This window comes from Pholcus phalangioides, unplaced genomic scaffold (genome assembly GCF_987345545.1).
Source record: "Pholcus phalangioides strain wild (caught in Gottingen) unplaced genomic scaffold, Ppha-v1.0 ptg000011l_1, whole genome shotgun sequence".
NCBI lineage: Eukaryota > Metazoa > Arthropoda > Arachnida > Araneae > Pholcidae > Pholcus > Pholcus phalangioides.
In genome coordinates, this window is record NW_028301604.1 from 31,734,554 (window position 1) to 31,758,583 (window position 24,030).

Genomic DNA, 24,030 nt, shown 5'->3' on the forward strand with positions numbered 1-24,030 from the left:
TCAGATAAATTGTATTATTCACATAAACATGCAAAATTATTGGTTATTCCTAGTGCATGCATAAAAAAATTTCTTATGGAGATGCATAATCATCCCACTTCTGGACACACATGGGGGGGGGGGTAGGAAAAACTTACGAGAGATGCTTAAAGCGAGCCTATTGGCCTGGCATACGAAGGGATGTCAAAAATTATGTACTTAGTTGGCCTATTTGTCAAACACGAAAGTTTGAAAATAAAAAAAAAGTGGGGTCCTACGATGTCCTTGACTGCAAATTTCCCAGGTGAGGTCGAGGGAGTGGATACCATGGGTCCTTTTCCTGTTTCCTCTAGGGGAAATGTACATCTTTTGGTTGTAGTGGATTACTATTCAAAATGGGTTGAAGTTTTTCCCCTTCGCAGAATAACAGCTTCAGTGGTGGCCAAAAAATTTGTATTTGAGTATTGTGCAAGATTTGATTTCCCAAAAAATCTTGTTTCCGATAATGGTCCATGTTTTTTTGTAATTTGTTGAAAGAAACTTGTAATGTCCTGAAGATAAAACAGCGATTTATTACCCCATATTATCCACAGTGAAATTTGACAGAAAGAATAAATAAAACATTGAAGCAGATGATTGCCTGTTTTATTTCGGATAACCATCGTACTTGGGACAAAAATTTATCCTCCTTTGGTTTGGCTTTGCGTTCTGTCCCGTCAGACAGCACTGGTATCTCTCCCTCTAAGTTGTTTCTCGGTCGTGAACATACTTTACACTTTGACTGGGCTCTGGATACTCCAATTTGGGAAAGGGCCAATATACCAGATATTTCAGTTCAACAGGTTAAGGAAAGAGTTGAAAAACAGCAAAGGAGGCAGAAGTGCTATTATGATAAAAGGAGAATTCAACACGAGTTTAATGTGGGAGTGTTAGTCCGTACTCATTTCAGATCAAGCGATCCCGAAAATGTTATGGCCAAACTGAAGCCAAAGTGGGATAGACCATTTTTCATTCGAAAAAAAATGTTACCTGTTCTTTATTTGATTTGTGATCAAAATTTTGTGATTGTTGATAAATATAATGCCTGTCTTTCATGGTTCATACTCTTTCAAGTTAAAAAAATTCAAGGAATTTTCAAGCACTTTTCCAAACAAAATTCTAAAATTCAAGGACGTTTATATCACACTCCATAAAAATTGATTTTTTAAAAAAAGTTAAATATATTCCAAATCTAAATTAAAAACTTAGCATTCTTAATTGATAATTAAAAATTAAGTTTTTAAGATATATAACTTCCATATAACAGTTATTTTTCTTGTTTTTATTCATAGACAATAGGCCTACCAAATTCTGAAAGGACTTGCTTTTAAAATAACAATTGAAGTTTAGCATACAAAATGACATTTAAGAAAAAAATCATTTTATTTTTGAAACGATACTAAACTTTATAAGCAAAAAAAAAAATTAGAAAGCATATAGTCAGATGCATTCATTAATTTAATATTCCGACATATCAGGGTTTAATCTAGATAAAAAATTCCTATAGCAGAAAAGCTAAAATGGGGGAAAAGCTTTAGCAAAATGTTACAATGCTAATGATTTATGGTTGGATGTCTTCTCGTTTCCTATCCCCTGTACGCATTTTTGCGAAAGCGGCTACTACTTCTTTCGCATTTTGCGAAAAATGCAACTGTAGCTTAAACCCTGTGACATATACAGTTGAATTCCGTTATAACAAACTGCAAAAGACTGAAGAAATAACTTTGTTATAATGAAATTTCGTTAAAAAGGAATTCCAGGTCATTTGCATTGTTCCTACGTAAACTTATCTGCGGGATTAGAAAAGCGTTCATTAAAATGAGATTTTTGCTATAACGGTATTCGTTAAAACAGGATTTGACTATCTGAAAAAAATATTGGAGCGATATTAAACGTTTCCACCAAAAAGGAAAACCTTGAATAAAAAGCATTATTATTCACACTTCAAGCTATGAAAAACTATGTAACAGCTTAATCAAAAAAGCATGAAGAAAAATAAGCATGAATTTTTTTCTAATTTTCTGGAAAAGAATGTTCTTCGATTTTTCTACAATCTCCTAATGTTCTGGAGAAACTGAATTCTACCATCCTGAATCTTCACCCAAGCAACAAATACTTTCATCACACTTGTTTAAATAAACTGAAGAGCCAAAAAAACTGGTACAGGCATGCGTATGCAAATAGAGAGATATGGAACCAATCAGAGTAAGGCGCTGCGGTCGGCAACGCCTATATAACACAACAAGTGTCTGGCATAGTTGTTAGATCGGTTACTGCTGCTACAATGGCAGGTTATCGAGATTTAAGTGAGTTTGAACGTGGTGTTATAGTCAGCGCACGAGAGATGGGACATAGCATCTCCGAGGTAGCGATGAAATTTGGATTTTCACGTACGACCATTTCACGAGTGTACCGTGAATCCAGTAAAAAATTAAATCTACGACATCGCTGCGGCCAGAAAAAGATCATGCAAGAACGGGACCAACGACGACTGACGAGAATCATTAAACGTGACAAACATGCAACCTTTCCGTAAATTGCTGCAGATTTCAATGCTGGGCCATCAACAAGTGTCAGCATGCGAAACATCATCGATATGGGCTTTCGGAGCCGAAGGCCCACTCGTGTACCCTTGATGACTGCACGACACAAAGCTTTACGCCTCGCCTGGGCCAGACAACACTGACATTGGACTGTTGAGGACTGGAAACACGTTGCCTGGTCTGACGAGTCTTGGTTCCAATTGCTTCGAATTGATGGACGTGTACGGGTATGGAGACAACCTCATGAATCCATGGACCCTACATGTCAACAGGGGACTGTTCAAGCTGGTGGAGGCTCTGTGATGGTATGGGGCGTGTGCAGTTGGCGTGATATGGGACCCCTGATATGTCTCGATACGACTCTGACAGGTGACAGGTACGTAAGCATCCTGTCTGATCACCTGCACCCATTCATGTCCATTGTGCATTCCGACGGACTTGGACAATTTCAGCAGGACAATGCGACACCCCACACGTCCAAAATTGCTACAAAGTGGCTCCAGGAACACTCTTCTGAATTTAGATACTTCCGTTGGCCACCAAAAACCCCAGGCATGAACATTATTGAACATATCTGGGATGCCTTGCAACGTGCTGTTCAGAAGAGATCTCCACCCACTCTTACTCCTACGGATTTATGGACAGCCCTACAGGATTCATGGTGTCAATTACCTCCAGCACTACTTCAGACATTAGTCGAGTCCATTCCACATCGTGTTGCGGCACTTCTGTGTGCTCGCGTGGGCCCTACACGATATTAGGCAGGTGGACCAGTTTTTTTTGGCTCTTCAGTGTATCTTCACATTTATTTTAATTGAATTTTATCTTACTCCTACAGATTTATGGACAGCCCTACATGATTCATGGTTCATTCTCAATTACCTCCAGCACTACTTCAGACATTAGTCGAGTCCATGCCACGTCGTGTTGTGGCACTTCTGCGGGCTCGCGGGAGCCCTACACGATATTAGGCAGGGGTACCAGTTTTTTTGGCTCTTCAGTGTATTAATTCCTAAATAATTAAAAGATGAACTGTGCCATCTCCTATTTACTAGACAGTATCACACAAATTATCTTTTTAAAAAATCATGCAACTTAAATAAATCAAGACACCTTGGTTCATGTGTTTCATATAAATCAGTGTTATAAATAATGTGTCTAAACACAAGAAAAAAGCTAGAGGGATATATATACCACATATATTTTATTACATATTAACTTATCAGCCACTTGCACAGCAGACTCCTGCATTAAAGTAAGGCTACAATAAAACAAATTCAATTTTTCATCGAGTCTATAATTTTCACTAATGACTCTTGTTTCTCTTTCGCACTTCTACACAAACTATTGGACTTTGCTAAAAATGTCATGTCACCCAATTCCTCTGCTTTTTCATTAAAACTATATTTCTGCAAAGCTTGTATGTCGTTTTCCAGGATGGGTTTTTTTCAGTTCCATTAAATCAGAGTGTTGACAATCTTTCTTTTTTCTGCAATGCTCAATTTTTGGTTTTCAAGATATTCTGCATATCTTTTTCGAGCATTCAAAACATATGTTCTCATGCTTTTTGTAATATTGACATTCACAGCTTTTCCACCTGCATGTACATGAATATAATCACAAATAAGCCTCTGTGCAATGTATGAGTTTTCACCAAGATTCCCAACCTCTATCTTCTTATTGATGCTGAAGTCCCTTTCAACAGTAGCCTGGCCATGGCTCAACAATGTCAAACGTTTCACGATTCCCATAAATTTTGGTACTTTGCTTTGTTCATCGTTTCAAAGAACAGTTCATCAACTCGAGCATTTCTTATATCAAATTCTTTATACCGCGAGTAATTTCCTAAGACTACTTCTTCCAAGTAAACATTGTATTCTTCCATGATTGTATCGCTATCATTTTCTAAAACTTGACCCTTTTCAACAAGTGAGTTCAAAACATGTTTGAATCGCAGTATGAAAAGTTTTTGTCAAACATTTTATGAGGGTCAAAACAAGATTCCTCACAATAGAAAATTGAGCTGGTGTACGCTCAATGAATTTCTGCACCAGATGAATCAATAAGTTTTTGAAATCTTTACGAAAATCAAATATTTGTAAGTCACTTACTGATTTGGAGCTGAGTAGTTTTTTCATTGCGTTATTGGCTGCAAAGCCAGCACCATTGAGTTCTATATTAGAATGATTTTCTGAATCAGAGACATCTAGTTTCAAAAATTTAAGCATGGTATTCGCAGATGATAAAATATCTGTTTTTACAAATCGCTGCAACAATGAAGACAAAACTCTTCTGTAATCTTCAACCAGAAAAAAAAAATCATTGGCTGATCGGTCTGATATGCAGTCAAAAAAGGTTGAAGAGCTTTTGCAACAGATAAAAAAGCTTGCAGTTTCGCAGGCAACAATTTGTCTTTAATATGCCTCCTAAAAATATCATAAGACTTGCACTGCAGCCTGGTCCCCTTTTTCTCTACGGCAGAAGCATACACTTCCAAACATGGAAGCAATTGCAGAGCACATTCTGCAACAGGCACATTCTCTAACCAGCGGTGGCACACAAATTTCTTTGGGAAAGTAGTAGCTTCAGCTATTTTTATGAAATCCTCACACCTTGCAGGGGAATCTTTAAACAGGTTGTAGATACTGGACAGGAAATCATCAATTTCCCATCCACTTGCCGAACACTTCCTTTTGAATGCATTGTGCACACTATGCAAGCTGCACGTTCCTATATCTAAGATTTGTTTTTGAAATTCCTTGTATACTTCATGTGTGATCTAAAGCACTTCAAATTGACGTTTGGTCCATCCATAGATACTTGTATCGACAACTTCAATGGGGAAATGGTATTCTTGAATGCTTCCAACATGTCGTTTGATGTTGAGTGTCTCAAAAAAACTGATGTTAAAAACATGGTTTTTACCATATTCTCAGTCCAAAACCGAACATGCAAATGCAAATAGAGTTGCTTTTCGTAACCATTTGGTTCAATGTTTCATCAAACAATACCACATAAGAGTCTTGTTTAACAAGCTCTTCGAATAACACATCCTTAAAATATGGTGCAAGACCAAATGCAGTGTGTAATAGGCTGTTTTTTTTCCCCCCACATGTAAACATTGATGCACCCTGGCTATCTGGAAGCATTTTTTTGAAAACATCAGCAATGTTTTGGTTTGACTTGTATGAGTGGTGATTTTTTATGGTGTGCAATGTCCAAAGAATCTCTGCATCAATCACTTCGCTTTTCACCAAATGTCCTTGAATCAAACTATTGGCTGGAGTGGGATTGCACTCACCTTCTTGATTTGCAGAGGCATTCGTGGCAGCGGGAAGTCTCATCGGAAATGGATTTGTTGTCCCCTTGATTTTCAGAAGGTCACAGTGTTTTTTACTTTTCATATGGGACTTCAAAGCAGATTCACCAATGGAAGCAATGTTGATGATTTTATGACACAGTATACATTTAGCTGCATGTTTATTGGGTTGACTTTGAAGCCAAGTCTGGTAGGGAGGATCACTGAGCCACAAATTACTGAATACACACTTTCCACTCATTTTCTTATATCGTGAACGGTAATAAAGAAAGTAATGAAAAAAAAAAAAAAAAAGAGTCGACATGCTTCGTCAGAAAAGGTTCTGAGGGAGATTAGAAGGGAAAAAAAAGAAAAAACTAAATGAAAACGTAACAACGAAAATAAAAAAGGAAAAAAAATAGCCTAAGAAGGGCCTTTTTACTATAATGTTAAAAAATAACCTATTAAATCTTAAAATCTATCAATTCAGACAAAACGCATCGAAAAAAAACTAGAATGGCGAGCCGAACAAAGAAATCTGAGTAACACAGCGTTATCGTGTTTTGCTGCCAGATTTTAGGTAACAAGCAATAAGGAAAAATACCTCTGGTTTATGTGACTAGACTATAGGTCCCGCAAGTCATTGCTATTGCTTCACTCTTTTTTGTATGGGTTGAACGTTTGAGAGGAGCGGGGAATCGGAAAAAAGAAATTTAAGGCAGAAAAATCTTTTCAAGCACTTTTTCAAAAGGACTGCTACGAATTTTCAAGCACTTTTAAAGACTTGAAAATGAACTTTTTTTTTTTTCAAGCACTTTCAAGGATTTTCAAGGACTGTACGAACCCTGTATCTTAAGGCCTTTCTTATGGCTGGGGAGAAAGGAGAGATTAGTCTCGAAACTAGTGAATCGTTTACTGGTCAAGAAGCCTCCCATGTTCAGGAACAGACGTATCAGTCAGAGGATGTTAATTCTAGTCAAAATGTTATTGCATCTTATGGTAAGCCTAGTCAAAATTCGAATCTTTCTACTGAACATGTACCTAGTGACGAGACAGTGCCAAAGGTTAGAACTCGTTCAAGTTTTCATAATCCTTATAGATTTTATGAACTGATGGTCCCTCTACAGCGAGGTTGGCAAAGAATGCTAGTTAAGAGAAGGAAAGGACCTCATGTAGACCTGTATTACTATAATCCTGACGGTTTAAGATTCCGTAGCTCAGTAAAGGTTCTTCGTTATCTCAGTCAACAAGACACTGATCTTCGAGTTGAAAATGTCTGTTTCAATGGTCAAAAGTCTACAGGGAGATAGTTATCGTGTTGTGGGCAAACGGCACTAACAAAAAAAAAAACCTTCAAAATTCCATTGTTCTACTTAGGTTAGACATTATTCTATGTTGTCTCTGTGTTTCACTCTTTTTTTGAGTGTGTGGGCAAAATTATTTTTTTTCCCTGTAGTTGAGAAAATATTTTTTTAGGGTATAAAATTTTCTTTTGTAGAGGGGAGGAAGTGTAACATGACGACCTGGGATCTCTTACAAATCTCAATGTTCATCTAATCTTGTTTAGGCCCCAGGGTTCAATGGCTACCGGAAACCACGCTAGGCTACCGCTGGCGATTCGGTTCTGGACAGTTAGTTTGCTTAGTCTGACGGTCCGGGGTGGGGTCTCCTAGCCGTCGGACTGCCGACGTCCCATATAAATTCGGGTTTACATCCATGTCAGGGATCCCAATAGCTCGTCTAGTTACCTTCTCTTTCCCTCTGGGGGTTCCCGTGGCTCTTCGATGGGAACCGTGTCGAGTCGTCAAACTCAATTTAATTAATTGTGCAATATAATGTAAATGTTCAGCAAGGTGTTATATAAATGTGCAATATAATTTTACCTCCACGCCGTCTGTGGGTCCTAGAACCATCTCACGGTCTATAATGTCATGAGCTTATAAAATGTGCAATAGGCCTGAGAGTTGTGTATCCTGTCCAGATCTCCAATTTGTTATGTTTGGTTGCCAGATTCAGTATTATAATTTTTACAATATTTCCTTTTCTCTCATGAAGTTATGTAAATTAGATGCAAGCTCAATACCGTACCTTCTATCTTGTGATTGGTTCTGTCATGAAGCATTGTGGAAACGCTCCTGTATAAAAACCAGATAGAGATCTGCACGACTTACTCTACTATTTCCGACTAACTTCCTGTCTTCATCACTAAGGCGTCACGCCCTGTTGAGGTGCGAGCTAGATAGTCTCTCAGATAGAACAATGTGTTAAAATTGGGAAGGTGCGCCTTTGGCACCTCACCTGTCTTATCGCTTGACTTCATGTGATAATTCAACGTCGTCGATATCCCGTCGTCAGTGTACTGGTTAGTGACCAGACCGGCTACCCTTTCGTCAGAAAAGGCCTCAGAGATGTGGCCTCAACGCGTGTTTCAAGACACCAAACCCGTCTGAACCTGATGTCGGGGAGTCTTCTGGCATCTTGGAGTGTCTTGTGGATGAAGTGAACTAATCCGTGAATACTTGGACATATCGGTGAGATCGTTCTGTTTTATTGTCTCGTTGTAATATTTGAGAGAAAAGGTTAACTGTGATAATTGTTTATTAAAATGTTTTAACTATTAGTATTAGTTAATCGAATAAATGTTTATAGTTTAGTTAAAGTCTTGTTTCATTCATTATTGTCATCCATTCAATGATTACTGGGGTAAAAATGATAAAGAACTGGGAAATGCAAGATAAACGTTGCACTACTTCAGCAAGAGTTTGTCCAAGCCCGAAAGGAATTATTATATCACGAGGAAAGAGTTGCTCGCAATCATCAAAGCTGTCAAGCATTTCCATCACTATCTCTACGGTCAAAAATTTCTCCTTCGCACAGATCACACCTCGTTGAGCTGGCTATTGAACTTCAAGAACCCTGAGGGTCAAGTTATTAGATGGATACACCAGTTGCAAGAATACTACATGGAGATCCAGCATCGTAAAGGAGCCTCACACGAAAATGCAGATGCCCTATAGAGAAGACAGTGTCCACAAAACTGTCGTCATTGCCTCAAGGCAGAGGAGAAATACGAGCCAGTGAAACCTCTAATGAGACAGATAACATCTCAAGTCTCAAATAACAATCCTTCAAGCGACGAGAACACCCAAAAAGCTCAACTAGAAGATCCCGACATACGACCAATAATGGGCTTGAAGGAATCCGCTGGAAACAAACCGACATGGCAAAACGTTGCCTCTTCCAGTCCAACAACCAAAAGATACTGGGCGCTATGGGGCTCTCTGGAGATGAGAGATGGTGTGCTGTACCGCAAATGGGAATACGAAGACGGGAAAATGTTTAGATGGCATCCTACCAAGAGCCCGTGTGAAAAAAGTTTTGAAAGAGTTGCACGGAAGCCCAACCAGTAGACATTTCGGCATCAAGACACTCCAGAAGGTCCGTGAACAGTTCTATTAGGAAAAGTCCAGGACAGATGTGGAAAAATGGTGTGAGAATTACAACGACTGTGCCGCTCGCAAAGTACTTCCGAAGCACACCCGAGCCCGCCTCCAATGTTACAGCATTGGTGCGCTGTTCGAGAGAATCACCCTGGACATCCTTGCACTGTAACCCAGAACCCACAATGGACTATTTTACCAAGTGGCCGGAAGCATATCCCGTTCCTGATCAAGAAGCAGTGACGCTGCTGGCTGAAGTTTTGGTGCGAAATTAGGTGTCTTGATTCTGAGTCCCCATGCTGATCTATTCCGACCAGGGAAGGAACTTAACTTCAGCGGTTTTTGGGAGCATGTTCAAGCTTCTAGGAATGGAGAAGACGCAAACAAATCTGCTCCACCCGGAATCTGTGGGATGGTTGAAAAATTCAACAGAACCATCCTGAATCATTTCTCGCTCTTCGTGTCGAAGAACCAAAAGGATTGGGACGCAAAGTTACCGCTTTTCTCCTGCTGGCCTACCGAATTGCCATCCATGAGAGCACTGGATTCTCACCAACACAAATGCTGATGAGACGAGATCTTCAGCTGCCTGCTGTTTGGGCAACCGCCAAATGCTTCTCTTCCACTTGAAGAATATGTCCAGGGACTCCAGGAGTGCCTCGAGGATGTACATCGAATCACCAGAGACAGGATCAACATTGGCTCCGAAAAGATGAAGAACCGCTACGATGTGAAGGCCACGTCTTATGACTTCAAGGAAGGGGACCTTGTCTGGCTCTGGAACCCGAAGCGCCGGAAAGGACTGAGCCAGAAACTTCAGACGTCATGGGAAGGACCCTACAGAGTCATGAAGAGACTGAACGACATAGTAGCTCGAATCCAATGTGGTCCACTTCAACAGACTGGCCTCTTACCACAGTGAATGCAACCCGTCGATGTAAGGACTGAATTGTCGGGGCGAACTATTCTTAGAAAGGGGGGCAATGTTATGATCTATAGATGATAGATGGCGCGATTCTCTTTTTGTAGAGCCCCTAAATAAATATCGCAATCTTCTGTTGGCAACAGCAGATGATACCGCTTTCGGTTTAGCACAAGGACATGCAATTGGAGGAGAACGCAGAAAGTTGGCAAGAACATTCCAGAGGGTTCTGCCCCTCCAGACAGTGGCGCCACAAACCTGGTACTACGAAATAGAAATTTGTGGAATATTCTCAAAGTTTCGACCAGTGCTATAAATAGTTAGGCGATCACAAGAGAGATTCCAGATTAGAGATATTTCGATGAAAAGCCAGTTGTATTTGAACTTTGCGAGAATGTTGTTAGTTCTCTGATTAGCTTGTAAATACGTGTAAATTGCTGTTCTGTAAATAAATATGTGTTTGTCCGTCGAACCACCTCTTGTTTTGCAATCTCTAAGTCTTGTGGAATTTATCCGGAACAATAGACAAAAAATTACAAGACTACAAGAGTGGAAAATTAAAATTTGATTTTTGTAACAGGAAAATTTTTTGATGAAAATTGTTTATTTGGGTTCGAAGGCCATCGTCCGTTTGAGTTAGTTCTCAACGTTTCCCCAACACTAGCGGTTGGCATCGTCAGGAGAACTGATAAAACTTGATCAAAAGTCAACATCCTTTCCGGTTGTATTTATGTACATGAGTGACTTGACATGCACTATTGTTTTGTGATTGGTCAGTTGATCTTATGGCTGGCATGGCAGCGAATTGAAAACAGTTCTTATGCTGGGAGAACCTGATTTGCCGAGAGATGTGGAGTTATCTGATTTGCTGTCGTTGTCATTATGTTACTGGATCTTGATGGGGAAGGTTCTAGTTCTTTTGAGAGCTGGTGTCCAGGATCTGCTCAATTTCAGTTTCTTCTCTTCTATTATAGCTGTTTTTGTGCTTGTATATTTCAATAGCCTCTCTGTAGATTCGCGGGAAGAAGTTATCAACATTAGCTATTACTTGTGTTTTGCTGAATTGTACACTGTGGTTGTCGTTAAGCCGACCTTTCTGTTTGGCCCATTCTGCAGCATCGTTTATTCTCTTTTATTTTTGTAGTCACAGATCTTTTTGTGTTTCCAATATATACATGGCCACAGGTGCACGGTATTCTGTAGATCCCGGTGTTGATAGAGGGTCATGGTGGTCTTTTGCTGATCGCAGCATTTCACATATTTTTCTGGTTGGTTTGAAAATGGTCTTTATATGATGTTTTTCATGACCTTGCCAATTCTTGCCGTCACTCCAGGGATAAAAGGCAGCACAGCTTTTCCAATTGATTGTGACTCCTCATTTTTCGCTAGTGATTCCTTGATAGGGCGTAAGGCTTTTCCGATGTTGTGTTTCGTATACCCATTAGACCAGAAAACTGATTCTAAGGTGTTCAATCGCTTTACTTAGATATTTTTCTTCACGCAGTGTTCTTGTCCACATGATCAAGGTTTTCAGTACGCCTCGTTTTTAGTGAGGATGATTGGCGAGCTTATGAACATATCTTTCGGTGTGAGTGGGCTTGCGATAGATGCTGTGGCCTAAACATTGATCCTCACGGCTGACCAGAACGCCCAAGAACGGGAGCTCTCCTCCTTTCTCTATTTCCATAGTGAGCTTGATGTTTTCGTGAATTCTATCGAGATGGTCCAAGACATGGTTCGTAGGGTCAGGTGGGGTAAAATGGTCATAAAAAGAGGCGTTTTCATCTTTGAAGAGGTATAACCATATGAATTTTTCAAAAATAAGATATCTTTTGGCTGATATTTTACATCACATTCTTAGAGAGAAGATTAGCATATTTTTCAAAAATATTTTTTGAGTGTAATAGTTTTTTTTTCAGCAACTTTTTAAACCTCACTTTTATGACCACGTGAGTGAGTAGTGCATGGGGTAAAATGGTCATACCAAATAATAATGAAATTTTAAGAAAATAATCAGTGGGCATTGAAATTTTATTTAACACATTTATCAAACAATCATTTTCTACTTTTAAATTCATAACTTTTAATGTACTCTATGGTTAAAACTTGGCTTCATTAGGATCTTCAAATACTACTGATCCCTTATTTCATTCATGTCGTCATTTTCAGGAAAGGTATAAAATTTCATTATTTAGGTTTTTTCATGATAATAAATCTTTATTAATCACTTGTCTGATAATTTGCATTATTGGTTTTTTGTTCTCTTCATTATAAACCAGCACCCCACACACACAAAGCCTTCTGACATCTTTCATAAAGTTTGAATAGTTATAGATTTGCCTCAGATCTTCAGGAAATTTTTTCTTTGGCTAGGGGAGTTTAATGAAATTTTTGCATATTTCTATTTTGTGGCAGTCAAAGTTCAACTATTTCCCTTAATTGAGGTTTCTCCTGTGCCATTCTGAACATGTTTTCATTTTGCCTTTGAGTTCTGTATTACCCTTTCGTTTACAGCTGAGATTAACGAGAGCAAGGTTGTCAGTATATGGCTCGTTTCAAGTCTTTGATCCGACACAACACTGATATTAACTAATCTTGACACTTCTTCACCTTCTATGTTCAAGTCAGCCATCCATGAAATTGATTCTGTATCTTTATTTTACTTGGTCGTGAATTGTGAAAGTTCAACATCTACAAAAGGATGAGGGTTGTTCACATTGAGCAATAGATTTCAAGCCTTCAATACCAGTCTCCTTTGCATGTCAACCATGATTTTCTTTTACAATCCTTTTTTCTTGACTTGTTAATGATCCATCTTCTTTAAGAGTGATATGGAATCTTCAACTTGTGTTCTTGCAGCTCACACGATACTCTGATGCTCTTTCCAACAGCTAGCAATACTAATGGAAAAATGTCAGAGTACTGTTGTATATTCTTTTCACATATAGGTTCAAACACCTACTTTCCAAGCACATGTTTGCTCTGGAAAAGAAAAAAATGAACTGTAAAAAGTACATTAAGTAAAAAAATTCAAAGAAAAAAAATTCTTAAAAGTTCAATTATATGTTAGGCAAAATAGCTCCAACAACTAAGTATTAATTAAGCCTAATGCTATGACCACTTTACCCCACATTGTTTAAATTACTATAAAATATGAAATATAATGTTTACAACTTACCAACGAATGAAATAATGTTCTTGAGGCACTACTGGAGTGCCCTGCACAGCCAATCTATAAAAAGTTTGAGAAACTAAAATGGTAGAGAGAAGTTATTCAGGCACTCAAAGAATGGAACCCGAGCTTGAACAATAAAAAAAACTTTTTATTGCCACTAAAATGTTGCTTGGCATAAAATTTTAAGTGAAAAACTTTGCTGCTTGCAAGTGAAAGTTAAAACAAATTTGGTAGCAATACCAATTGAAATTCTGAAGTTATGCCATTTTATGTTCGATATGACCATTTCACCCCACCTGATCCTACTCTTGTAACCAAAAAAAATTCAAGGACTATTCAAGCACTTTTCAAGGTAAAACTGGAAAATTCAAGGACTCTTTTTACAAACTCATATTTTTCACATGAATAATAGGCGCATATTTAATTTTGATTGAAACTTTCAGAGATTACATTTCTACATACTTTATTTCACAACAGCCGTAACGTATATCATACAGTGAATTCAAGACAATACAAAAATCCTAGTTATGGCCCTGCGTCATACTCCCTCAAGTAATATAAGCTCTATGGATTTCAGCACAGATTCACCCATTGAAGCGATATTGAAGCACAGCTTGCATTTGGCGACATTTTTGTCTGGCACACTCAGCAACCAATCTTGATAGCACGGATTTTTCAGCCACAAGTTATCAAAAGTACATACACTTGCCACTCATTTTTTTCTTTCTTTAAAGAACCTTGTACAAGCGCTTCACATCACTTATTAATTAAAAAAATCAATATTTTGTTGACACTAATCAGAGGTAGCTTCGCTCACTTACAGACTGAAAGGCTGAAATTATTTCGGGAAAATGACGTAAAAATTATGAAACTTTTTTTTTTAAGATATTGATTTCTCAAGTCCTCAAGAAAAAATAACTAGTACAAAAGTTAAATGACTTCCAACGACTCCAAATACGTCTACATACGATCACAGGATACATGCTACCATAAAGCCGGGTTTTCCTAGAAGTGGGTTGTTGGGGGCCAGAGCATGCCGGCTCAGTTGAAGAAAAAAAACAACGATCGGAAGTTCATTTAGAACTCTAGCTTTTATTCCATAAAAGTTGCAAGGAAAAAAAAAGATCACTTACGATCATAAAAATAAATAAATAAAACGGCCGACAAATAACAACCGGCAATCTCAGGGAGAAAAAAAAACAATCCTGACATACACGCGGAAAAAAACCAGCCTACAATATAAAGCCGAGCTCCCGTGAGGGGGAGAGCACGCGCTGCCGGCGATTTACATTTTGTGTCGGGCTGAGCGGTTCCACGTGCACAGAGCATAAAAAGGGGAAAAACATAGGTTTTTGGCGCCGCATGAAATGAACTGGATCATTTCGCGTCGACAGAAACGTGTTACATAATCACACTATACGTTTGTGTTTTCCTACCGTGGCGCATCAGCTCACGACCCTGGCATCAGCTGCTCTGTCGTCTGCATGCTCCGGTTTGAAGGGAAGCATCTAGCTCGATGAAAGGAAGTAAAAGAAAATAAAAATGAAGAGAAGATCGGTGAAACACGTTGCGCACAATGGATTTGACTCCTCCAGAAGCAGTCGGCCAATCATGCTCATGCTTTTCCAAAGCTGGAAAAGGCATACTGTATCTTTTTGGAATATTCCATCAAGTAGTGATAAGACATCCCTCAGTGGCACTTTGGTGAACAATGATACAATGTCGAAACTCGCCAGTATGTCATCAGGTTGCACAAGTTGATATCTTATTTTCTCGATGAAGTGACCAGAGTCTTTCACAAATGTGCTTATTTTTCCTATGTATGGCTGCAAGATGGTGGTTAAAACCTTGGCTAGGTTGTAGGTGGGAGATCCAATAGAACTCACAATCGGCCGCAAAGGAACCAGTTCTTTGTGTATTTTCAGCAAACCGTAAATGCAAGGAGAAAGTGCTTCTGTTCTACAGATTCCTTTTTCTCATTCTCAGGTAAAGATAAAGATTTTACCGAACTGTTCATCTTACGCAGGATTTTTTGTGCTGGGTCAGTACTCTATACGTTGATGAATCCAGGAGCTCTGTCATCTTATGGCTGTATTCCTCCGTCTTCATTATTACCATTGCATTTCCCTTGTCTGCTGACAGAATGAGAATGTCTTTGTCACAATTGGGCTCCTAATCGCTCGTAGTTCAGCTGCTTTTAGATTTTTCCGGGGTGGCTTGGCTCTTGTCAAAATTCTGGGTGTTTCAACCCGTATTTCTTTTGCTTGTTCTTCTGACATGTTTCTTTAGGCTGCTTTAACATTGGCGATGATTTCTTCAGTCAGAATTTTGCGTATGGTGATGGCAAAATTTCCTCCCTTGGCGAGCACTGATATTTCATTATGTGTAAGTACCCGATCTGTCAAGTTCACCACAGTCTTTTTCATGTCCATGGGTTAAAAATAACTGCTTGTTATGTCAGGAAAGGAGGCGTGTGTTTATAAGGGGGCAGTTGTGCTCCCGGGCTCCCTATGCACACAAACAGACTCCAGGATATCGCCGCCCTAGGCACTACTAATTTTGCCATCCCTTTGCTCTTATATGTGTGTATTTTGTTTCTTAATTTTTTTCCGAAAAATCATGCTTACACCCCCCTTCCCTCAGCTCTCAATTTTCAAAATGAAAGCCATGTCTTTACTGTCTGTTGTTCCAAATATGGTTTTGAGTAGGGGCCTACTGTTTCATACATACATTCATAGCATTAATGAGATGCCGTAAAAATTGTTAGACATCATTGTGACAATTTGTAACTGTGATAGATTTCATTCATTATGCTTGTTGATCATTTGATCATTTTTGTCGCACCACGGTCATTTTCTGCACACGAGGGCTAATTAGACCGGGACCTACAATTTATTGCCGATTCCGAACGGCAGGCTTGTTTTTATACTCATCGAGAGGTTGGCGCGTTAACCTCTCGACGGGGGACTCCCTGCGGTAGCAATTTTTTGCTGCGGTCAAGTCGCCGTTTTTTGTTGTACCCCTGTGTCAGGAAAGTTTTCTGACAAGGATGAACCGGGTATCGAACTCGCGACACCTCTAAACATCCTTTGGTACTTTAGGCGAGCATCTTATCGACCGGGCTACCGCGCCCCTTATGCTTGTTGAGTTACTCAAGTTATTGTGTTGCAGAATTACAATCGAAAGCTGTGATATGCAACATGTAAATCTTCCAAAACTTCTGAATCGGAACTGGAAACAAAAATCTCATCTTAAAATTGTTGGAGATACTTTATTCATTTAAGGAGGTTTCATGACCCCTGAAGTCGATTTTAAACATGACTTTAAAAAATATTTCATTCAATTGTGAAAATCAAATGCCAAAAACTTCGTGTGAATCGGGTTAATTTGTGTTTTTTTTTTTTCAAAATAAAATTAAAAATCAATGAATTACAGTTTAAACATAAACAAGAAAAAACGCTTTGAACGCAATTTTCACAAATTGCAGTTTTGAGCTCATCCATTTAAGATATGGAAAAACCTACTACACCAAAAATTCTGAAATTTTGTAAAAATATTTATATGGCATGATGATGATGAACCTCGAACTTCGATGTCTGATCATCCAGTTAGAATTTTATAAAGTTTGAAAAACTGTATAAATTTCAAAAATCTGAGAATTCAATATTTGTTTTAAAAAATACTTGGGTTAATTTCTAAAGCTGAGGTTCATTTTACTAACACGTGGCGAGTATGACATTTGAGCAAAATTTCAGAATTTTTTTAGGGCGGCAGTATTTTATTTTAATCTTACGGATATCTGCAATCTTGGACAATCGTAAAAATTAACAACCGCGTAAAAATTTGGAAAGTGCACACACACATACAACAAAAGAGGAAAAAAACGGGTTTACTTTTTCGATTTCTTAGGGTTGTATCATTGTTCAGTTTTAAAAATACTCCAAGTTAAACGTTTGGTGTTTGTTCGGTGAATTTGGCAGGATTTTGAAGTGACGTCATCAGTTTTTAAAGCGTTATAACTCATTAATTATGGGTCAGATCAAAAAATGGAAAACACTTTTCTATATTAGTTTTTCACAACGAATCACGTGCGTAATTATTGGGCGGTCGATAGTTACCACCCTGTATAAATGTGTGCCTTCAACTGTTAATTAAAGTGGATCCTGCTTATAACGTTTTTCAAAAACGGTCATAAAAACGTTATAAATAGGAAAACACTTTAAACAGGAAATCTCAATGAGAATTACTTATTGTTAGGACCACGAAAATAAGTTGTAGTAAGTGGGAAAAAGTTCTAAATGGGAGAAACGTTATAAGCAAGATATATGTATATTTGTTTTAGATTTATTACATGTGCGGAATTCCATACGTTAAATTATCAGTGCTAATGAGCTTCTTTGCAAGTTTTCCTACTAGTAGACAATGAAAGTAAATGAACCTTTGGATAGAACATGTTTTTAGAAATTAATTATACTTGATTAACAGATACCTTCTTCTCTTACCCAGAACATGACCCACTGCTCAGTCTGAATGAAGAAATATAAGCAGGTGATCAAAGACCTGGGGCATACTGGAAGAAAATTCATAGATACCAGTGAATTATGGGGGGGCATAATTTTTTCAAGATGAATTTTTTTTGAGAGGGACCAACTTTCACTCAAAAAGGACCCAGATTTTTCAAATAACCTGCGTCCGGGACCCAGGTAAATTAGAGTTCAGTGGCATCTCTGATGCAATATATAGCATACACCAAAGTTTTCCAACGTGAAAGCTCTCGCGGAACCCTTGATGATTATAAGGCTATTCTGTGGAACCCTTAACAAATTTTGAAAATTTCTTCAATATACAAGATATCCCAAAAGTCTGCATTCACACTGCGGAACAAAAAACCTCATTTATAGTAGATAGAAGTGTCAAAAAATATATTTATGTTACACATAGTGTGACCATATGACCCATATTTTACGGGACAATAATTTTTTTCATAATATTCGGCCTTTTTATCATTTTAATAAAAATGTTTTTGTCAAGCTTGTTAAAAAACCCACTTAGAAAATTTTAAATTGTGAATTCGTTATCTTAACATCAATGAAAAAGTCTGATTTTTATGTTGTTTTTTTTTATCTGGTCATCCTGGTTATACACAGCTTCCGGATAACGAAAAACAAGATCATTTAAGCATTTGTTTTTCTTCTGCGCCGTTCATTTTCTGCACAATGAATGAACTAATTAGACCGTTACTTTTGCAGTTCACAGCTGATTCTGAACGGTTTTTTGTTTATCACTGAGAGGTTCGAACGCCAAACATTTGGTGTGCAGACTTTCTTCAATGGCAATGTGCTGTTTGATCATCATGTTTGATCAGCACTGGGGATATATTTTTGAGCACTGGGGTCGTCATTTGATTGAACCATGGGAGCTTCAAGACATTCCTATTAGATATCTGCTAAACTTTGCTTCAGCTACAAGTCTCTAATTAAATACTTCTATTTTCTTTTGGGGATAGTACAATAGACCTCTGGTCACAGTGCTAGATTCTGTGGAACTATCCACCCCTAAGCCTAGCCCATAGATTATACCAATAACAGTACAGGACTTTGTACTTCAAATTTTCACATGCTTCCTTTTCTTAAATTCCGGGTATTTGAAACGCTACAGTGCATCAGCAGCACCTCCGCGTACCACAACCAAGAATTGCTGCAAATGCACAGGTATTTGGTGCGTTGGCGCACCTTATAGCAATAGAACAGTTTTGGAGCAGCACTTGCATCCCTGTATATTTAACCAATTTAAAAAAGAAATATAATTAAATTAGGAACATTATGTATTCCCTAATAAATCTGTCTATAAATTCTTTTTTTGTGATTGATTTTTCATTTCAGAAAATCTTAGTTCTTCAACCGTTTAAAGGACAAACTATGAACAATGTCACTTATTGTTTTGAAATTTGGAATTTGAGGTTCTTTTGGATGCCTACACATAGATCAACTTTGAAATTTGAAGAAAGAATTTTTTTCTTTGTTTTTTACGATGCTCTATAAATGTGACATTGCCACTTGGAAAGAGGTGAAAGCAGAAACTAGTGTATCACCTATAGGCCTATTCACACGATTATTTATTTCTGGAGTACAGTTATCACACGAAATTTTCTATTTTCTACTACAAATTCAAATTTGCAAGACTGGTTTATTTAACATAAAAATGAGTGCAGAAAATTCAAATTTTTTTTTTCTGATGTCCGTGATGAAAGAAGGCATATTACGTCTTTGATCGTAAAGTGGCTAAAACAAATGATTCTGATTATCATCTTCTGATTCATATAAATCCTTGCAGAGCAATTTCCAGCTGGAATGGTTTTCTTTTCCCTCCCAGATGGTCCACAAACAGTGGTCTACCTCCATTTAATTGTCACAAATTTCACACCTTTTTCCTCAATTTTTTTTTCAATAAAAAAAATATTTTCTGCCATTCGATCTTAGATTTGGCACTCTGTGTGACCGCATTTCCCAATCGTATTCGCATATCCTCTTCGCAACACTGCTTACGTTTTTCAAAGGGATAAACAACTCAAAGTTGGAATACTTCAGAAAATCGTATTTAGCCAACCATTACTGTGCATTAGCGACAGGGTCGGAACTAGAGGGAAGCAAGGGGACAGCTGTCCATGGCGGCAATTTTAGGTGGAAACAAAGAAAACCATAAAACTAAAATTTTCAAGTACTGGGGACGGCCAAAATCCTAGTTACGGCCTTACCTAGCAAGTCCCAAACCCAGATTTTCGGGATGTGAAACTCCCAATCGCATAGCGGCTAGATGGAAAAAACTGGATATTTATGATCTAGTTTTTACAGATTGTTTTTTTTTTCCTTCAACCATCTTGGAAAACTTTTTTACAATTAGAATGGGTGATCCAATCCAAAGGCATATGTTAAATCTTGTGGGAACAAAGCGAATTTATGTGGTAAATACACTGTCTCTGAATGCGGGTGGGTAGCTGTGAAAGTACCATACTTCTCTATGTATACCTCACAGGAAGGAAAAAACTCAGAAATTCAAAAAGAATATTGGTATAAAGCATTCAGGGACGCAACTTGATATTTTGTCAGCCTATTTGTGATATAGCCCACAGGGTTATATATTTTATACCAATACAGTTTATACTTCCTTTGTACTTAAAAGTAGGGGAACTACTTTTCAAGGTCACGACATGGCACAATCATGATCGACGGTGAGGAAAAGGACAAAAAGAAAAAAAAATTGAAGTACAAAAGTTTTTTCCTCCATACTTGTTTTCTGAAAACTCAGAAAGTACACGTCCCACGACACGTGTGAATGAAATTTTTATGTGTTCTTTTTCAAAATTCTGGGTATTTGACATGTTATAGCGTGTCAGCAGCATCTATTCAGTATGCTAGAAAAAAATGGGTATTCCTAGCATGCTGGTCTCCTTTTCTGTTTCCTGTCATGTTGGCTAATGCGGGGAATATGGTAAGAATAATGAATAAAGAAAAATCTACAAATTAATAACAGGACAAAAAAAAAAACGAAATCAAACAAGAGTCACCTAAACTACTGAGGGTTTTCACTATTTCACATATGCCTATCCTACAATACTACTCAAATTTTCTCTTTAATTAAACTAGTATAAAACACTTTAAAAAATGGTTTGGTGCTGGCCCTCTTAACTTAATGGGATGATCTTGCCCACAGTGGAAAAAAAAGAATTTTCAGCTCAGTCGTGATAACATGATGCTTGACCCTATTTTATAGTCGCCATGGTGACCTGGCACCTAGGGTTTGTCATGCGCTGCAATAGAGGCTTATACTACAAATTATTCCACGTACACACATACTGTAGCAACACAAACTTACTTAAAACATTGGATAAGGGACAGGATTTTTTTCATGGCTGGTGGGAAATTAGGAAAATATCTGGTTCAAGGGATACTGCTTAAAAATTAGAAAGAAAATTGATAAGTTAATGCCAATGTTTGATGTCTTACTCTTGAACAAAAATTATAAAAATCCATGATTAAAACAATGTTTAAAAAAAGTTGAACAACAAAGTTCTACACTTCAGTATTCAACTGTTACAACTGGAAACTTGGGATATTAAGTCAAATGAAAGGATAACAAACACGGATCTGGATTTATCAATGAGGAATAAGGTTATAACAGATGCATTTTTAAAATGTTTTCATTCCCAAGTTATCTGGCTTGCTTTATGTTCCTATTCCTATGTTACTTAGGCTTGCTGTCATCTGTATCGTATTGGACTAGAGATAGTATTAGCATAGTATCAGAGGTAGCATAGCATAAAAACATACAAGCTCTTCAGTCTCGGATTAGACTAGACCCAAAGAATTGAGATTGAACTACAAAAAATCTACATTTAAGAGATGGCAATACCATCTCTGAATACAAAACCGCCAACTGGGGCGAAAATTGCTGTAGTTAAGGGAGGCTGCTATGTCTCCACTCAGTGCTTCAGACTACTTATGCGTGTTTTAAGGAATTGAAAAGTGTGTCTCTGGTGTATTGGTTAGTGCACTTGCCTGGTATGCAAGGGGACCCGAGTTTTATACCCGATGGAGACAAATAACTTTTCTTTCCAAATATTAGTTTCGACATGACATCCAGAAAATTCAATTTCTCAATCTACATTTAATAACAGATGATCTATGAAAGTTATTGCAACATGAATATTAAGACATTCATGTATATGTGCTCAAAATAGAAATCTTGTTTTTTTTTAATTAAAGAATAATAATTATAAAAGTAAGGGGGAAGATCAAAACATAGGGGCAAAATAATTTGATAAGGACATAAAAAACTTATAATACCTTTCGAACACCTTTATACATATAAACATAAAGCTCACGTCCAACATTGAAGCATATACGGTCTCCGTTACCAGATGGATCAGGTAAAGTCACAAATGATACTTTCACCGGCGTATTCGCTTGAGCATTAAAACCCACCCTATTAGGTCTTGAGTACTCGGACAATGTCATCAATTTGTATATGCCTTCTCTGGTCATAAATTGAGTTTTCAGTTCATCTTTACCTACCCCGTCACACTGAACCGCCATTTTAACCACAAAACATTGAGACGGAAATTAGAAATCTTAGCGTAATCATATTGCCTAGCATCATCAACATTACTTCGGTAGAACTTGTTCAACGAAGAATTATTTAAATTAAAACGGCATGTATTTCTACGCTTTTTTCAGACACTATTACGTGTAACAATTCAGAGCATGTTGTATACATTATTATATCCACAAACTGAAAACAAACAGTTTATAAATCACTCATTTAACAATTCAGCTACTGGTTTAGATAGATAGTTAATCGTTCCAGCGTCAAGTTGTTTTCTTTATTCTTTGGATCATACAGTTAGAAGCCAGTTGTCAGTAGGTGAAAGCTTCTAAAGGTGGCAGCAAATTATTAAAGAACATATAAGCTCTCTTCAGTCACATACATTCATAGTCATCACAATCATCAAATTCCCGGCCTTTGAAGGACAATATTGAGTGCAGACGTTGCTGGGCTGACTACATTTTCTCGAGAAGAATACGGGACATAGGGGTCCTAAATACGGGACATAGTGAACGTCGCCAAAAAAATTCTAAAAGTAAGCAAAGTTGCTAATTATGGCTAGGCTGACTACATTTCCTCGTGAAAAATACAAGAACACCCCACATCGCACCTGCCTCCCCCCTTCCTGTTTGGATATAAAGGACGAAGAAGTTGGAAAAACATTCTTCCTAGAATCAGGGGGGGGGGGCTTAAGCGAGGGTGCAAGGGGTGAGGTTCACCCGGGCGGTGACCTCACCCATTGCGCGTCTACTCTAATAAATTAAATATTTTAACATTAGAATGCATAGGAATGAATTGCGACATGCCAAACGTGTGTAAATAAGAAATTCGTATGAATGAGCGTCGTATTAACGGGTGTTTCACTCTACTGTGGTTTAATGAGTGTTTTCGTGTATACTGAGCCCCACTGTATGAGAAATGTAGCTATACAATAATTGATGAGCGATTCCGTCACTATTGAATCTCAAATGTTTGTAAAAATTAGAGGCGGGGGGAAGTGGAAAATGGCACGGCGTCTGTCTTTAAGAATATGTTGGTGACAGTCTCCCTCTTTGTGATGAAGTTAGCCAATGGTCACTCACGAGCAGGGCCGTAATTACAAACCCATGCCATTTGTCATTGCCTTTTAGGAGAAGTCGAGCCAAATGATCGTCACTCAAATTATCCTCAAATATGCCGCAGATCACTTTAGTAATCTGAGAATATGCCGCGGATAACGTGAGTGACGTAGAACTACACTGCGGGCCACTTAAGTACTATAAAACTGTGCCTGTCATTTAAGGGATCTCTAAATTTGCCACGGACCGCTTAAGTGTTCTGGAACTGTGCTGCGGCTCTTTCAAGTGATCTGTAAATGTATCATGGGCGTACTTGAATGATCTGAAAATGTGCCACGGGTGGCTTAAATGCTGTGGAATTGCGCCACGAGTCACTTAAGCGATATGTAAAAATGTACCGCTTAGTTCATTTTTAAAAAATTAGGTTTTAGGTGGCTGGCCACATCAGATAGCCCCGGGAGGCCATGGGTTGAG

The 24,030-nt window shown here is 38.0% G+C and overlaps 1 protein-coding gene and 1 pseudogene across 3 annotated transcripts in view; both read right to left on the minus strand.

The window, feature by feature from the left end:
* Positions 1-22,917, minus strand: part of LOC149080338 (WD repeat-containing protein 20) — a 221,024-nt gene extending 198,107 nt beyond the window's left edge. For 2 of the 3 annotated variants that reach the window (XR_016193560.1, XM_089239472.1), the window contains exon 1: positions 22,240-22,913. Coding sequence is in view for 2 of the 3 variants with exons in the window: in XM_089239472.1 (XP_089095598.1) it covers positions 22,240-22,488 (249 nt within the window). In the remaining variant the exon portion in view is untranslated. Of the gene's footprint in view, positions 1-22,239 lie in introns of all 3 variants that reach the window. The other variant, XM_089239471.1, reaches the window with a different exon arrangement.
* LOC149080340 (uncharacterized) lies at positions 3,749-5,442 on the minus strand (annotated as a pseudogene).
* Positions 22,918-24,030: the final 1,113 nt, after the last annotated feature.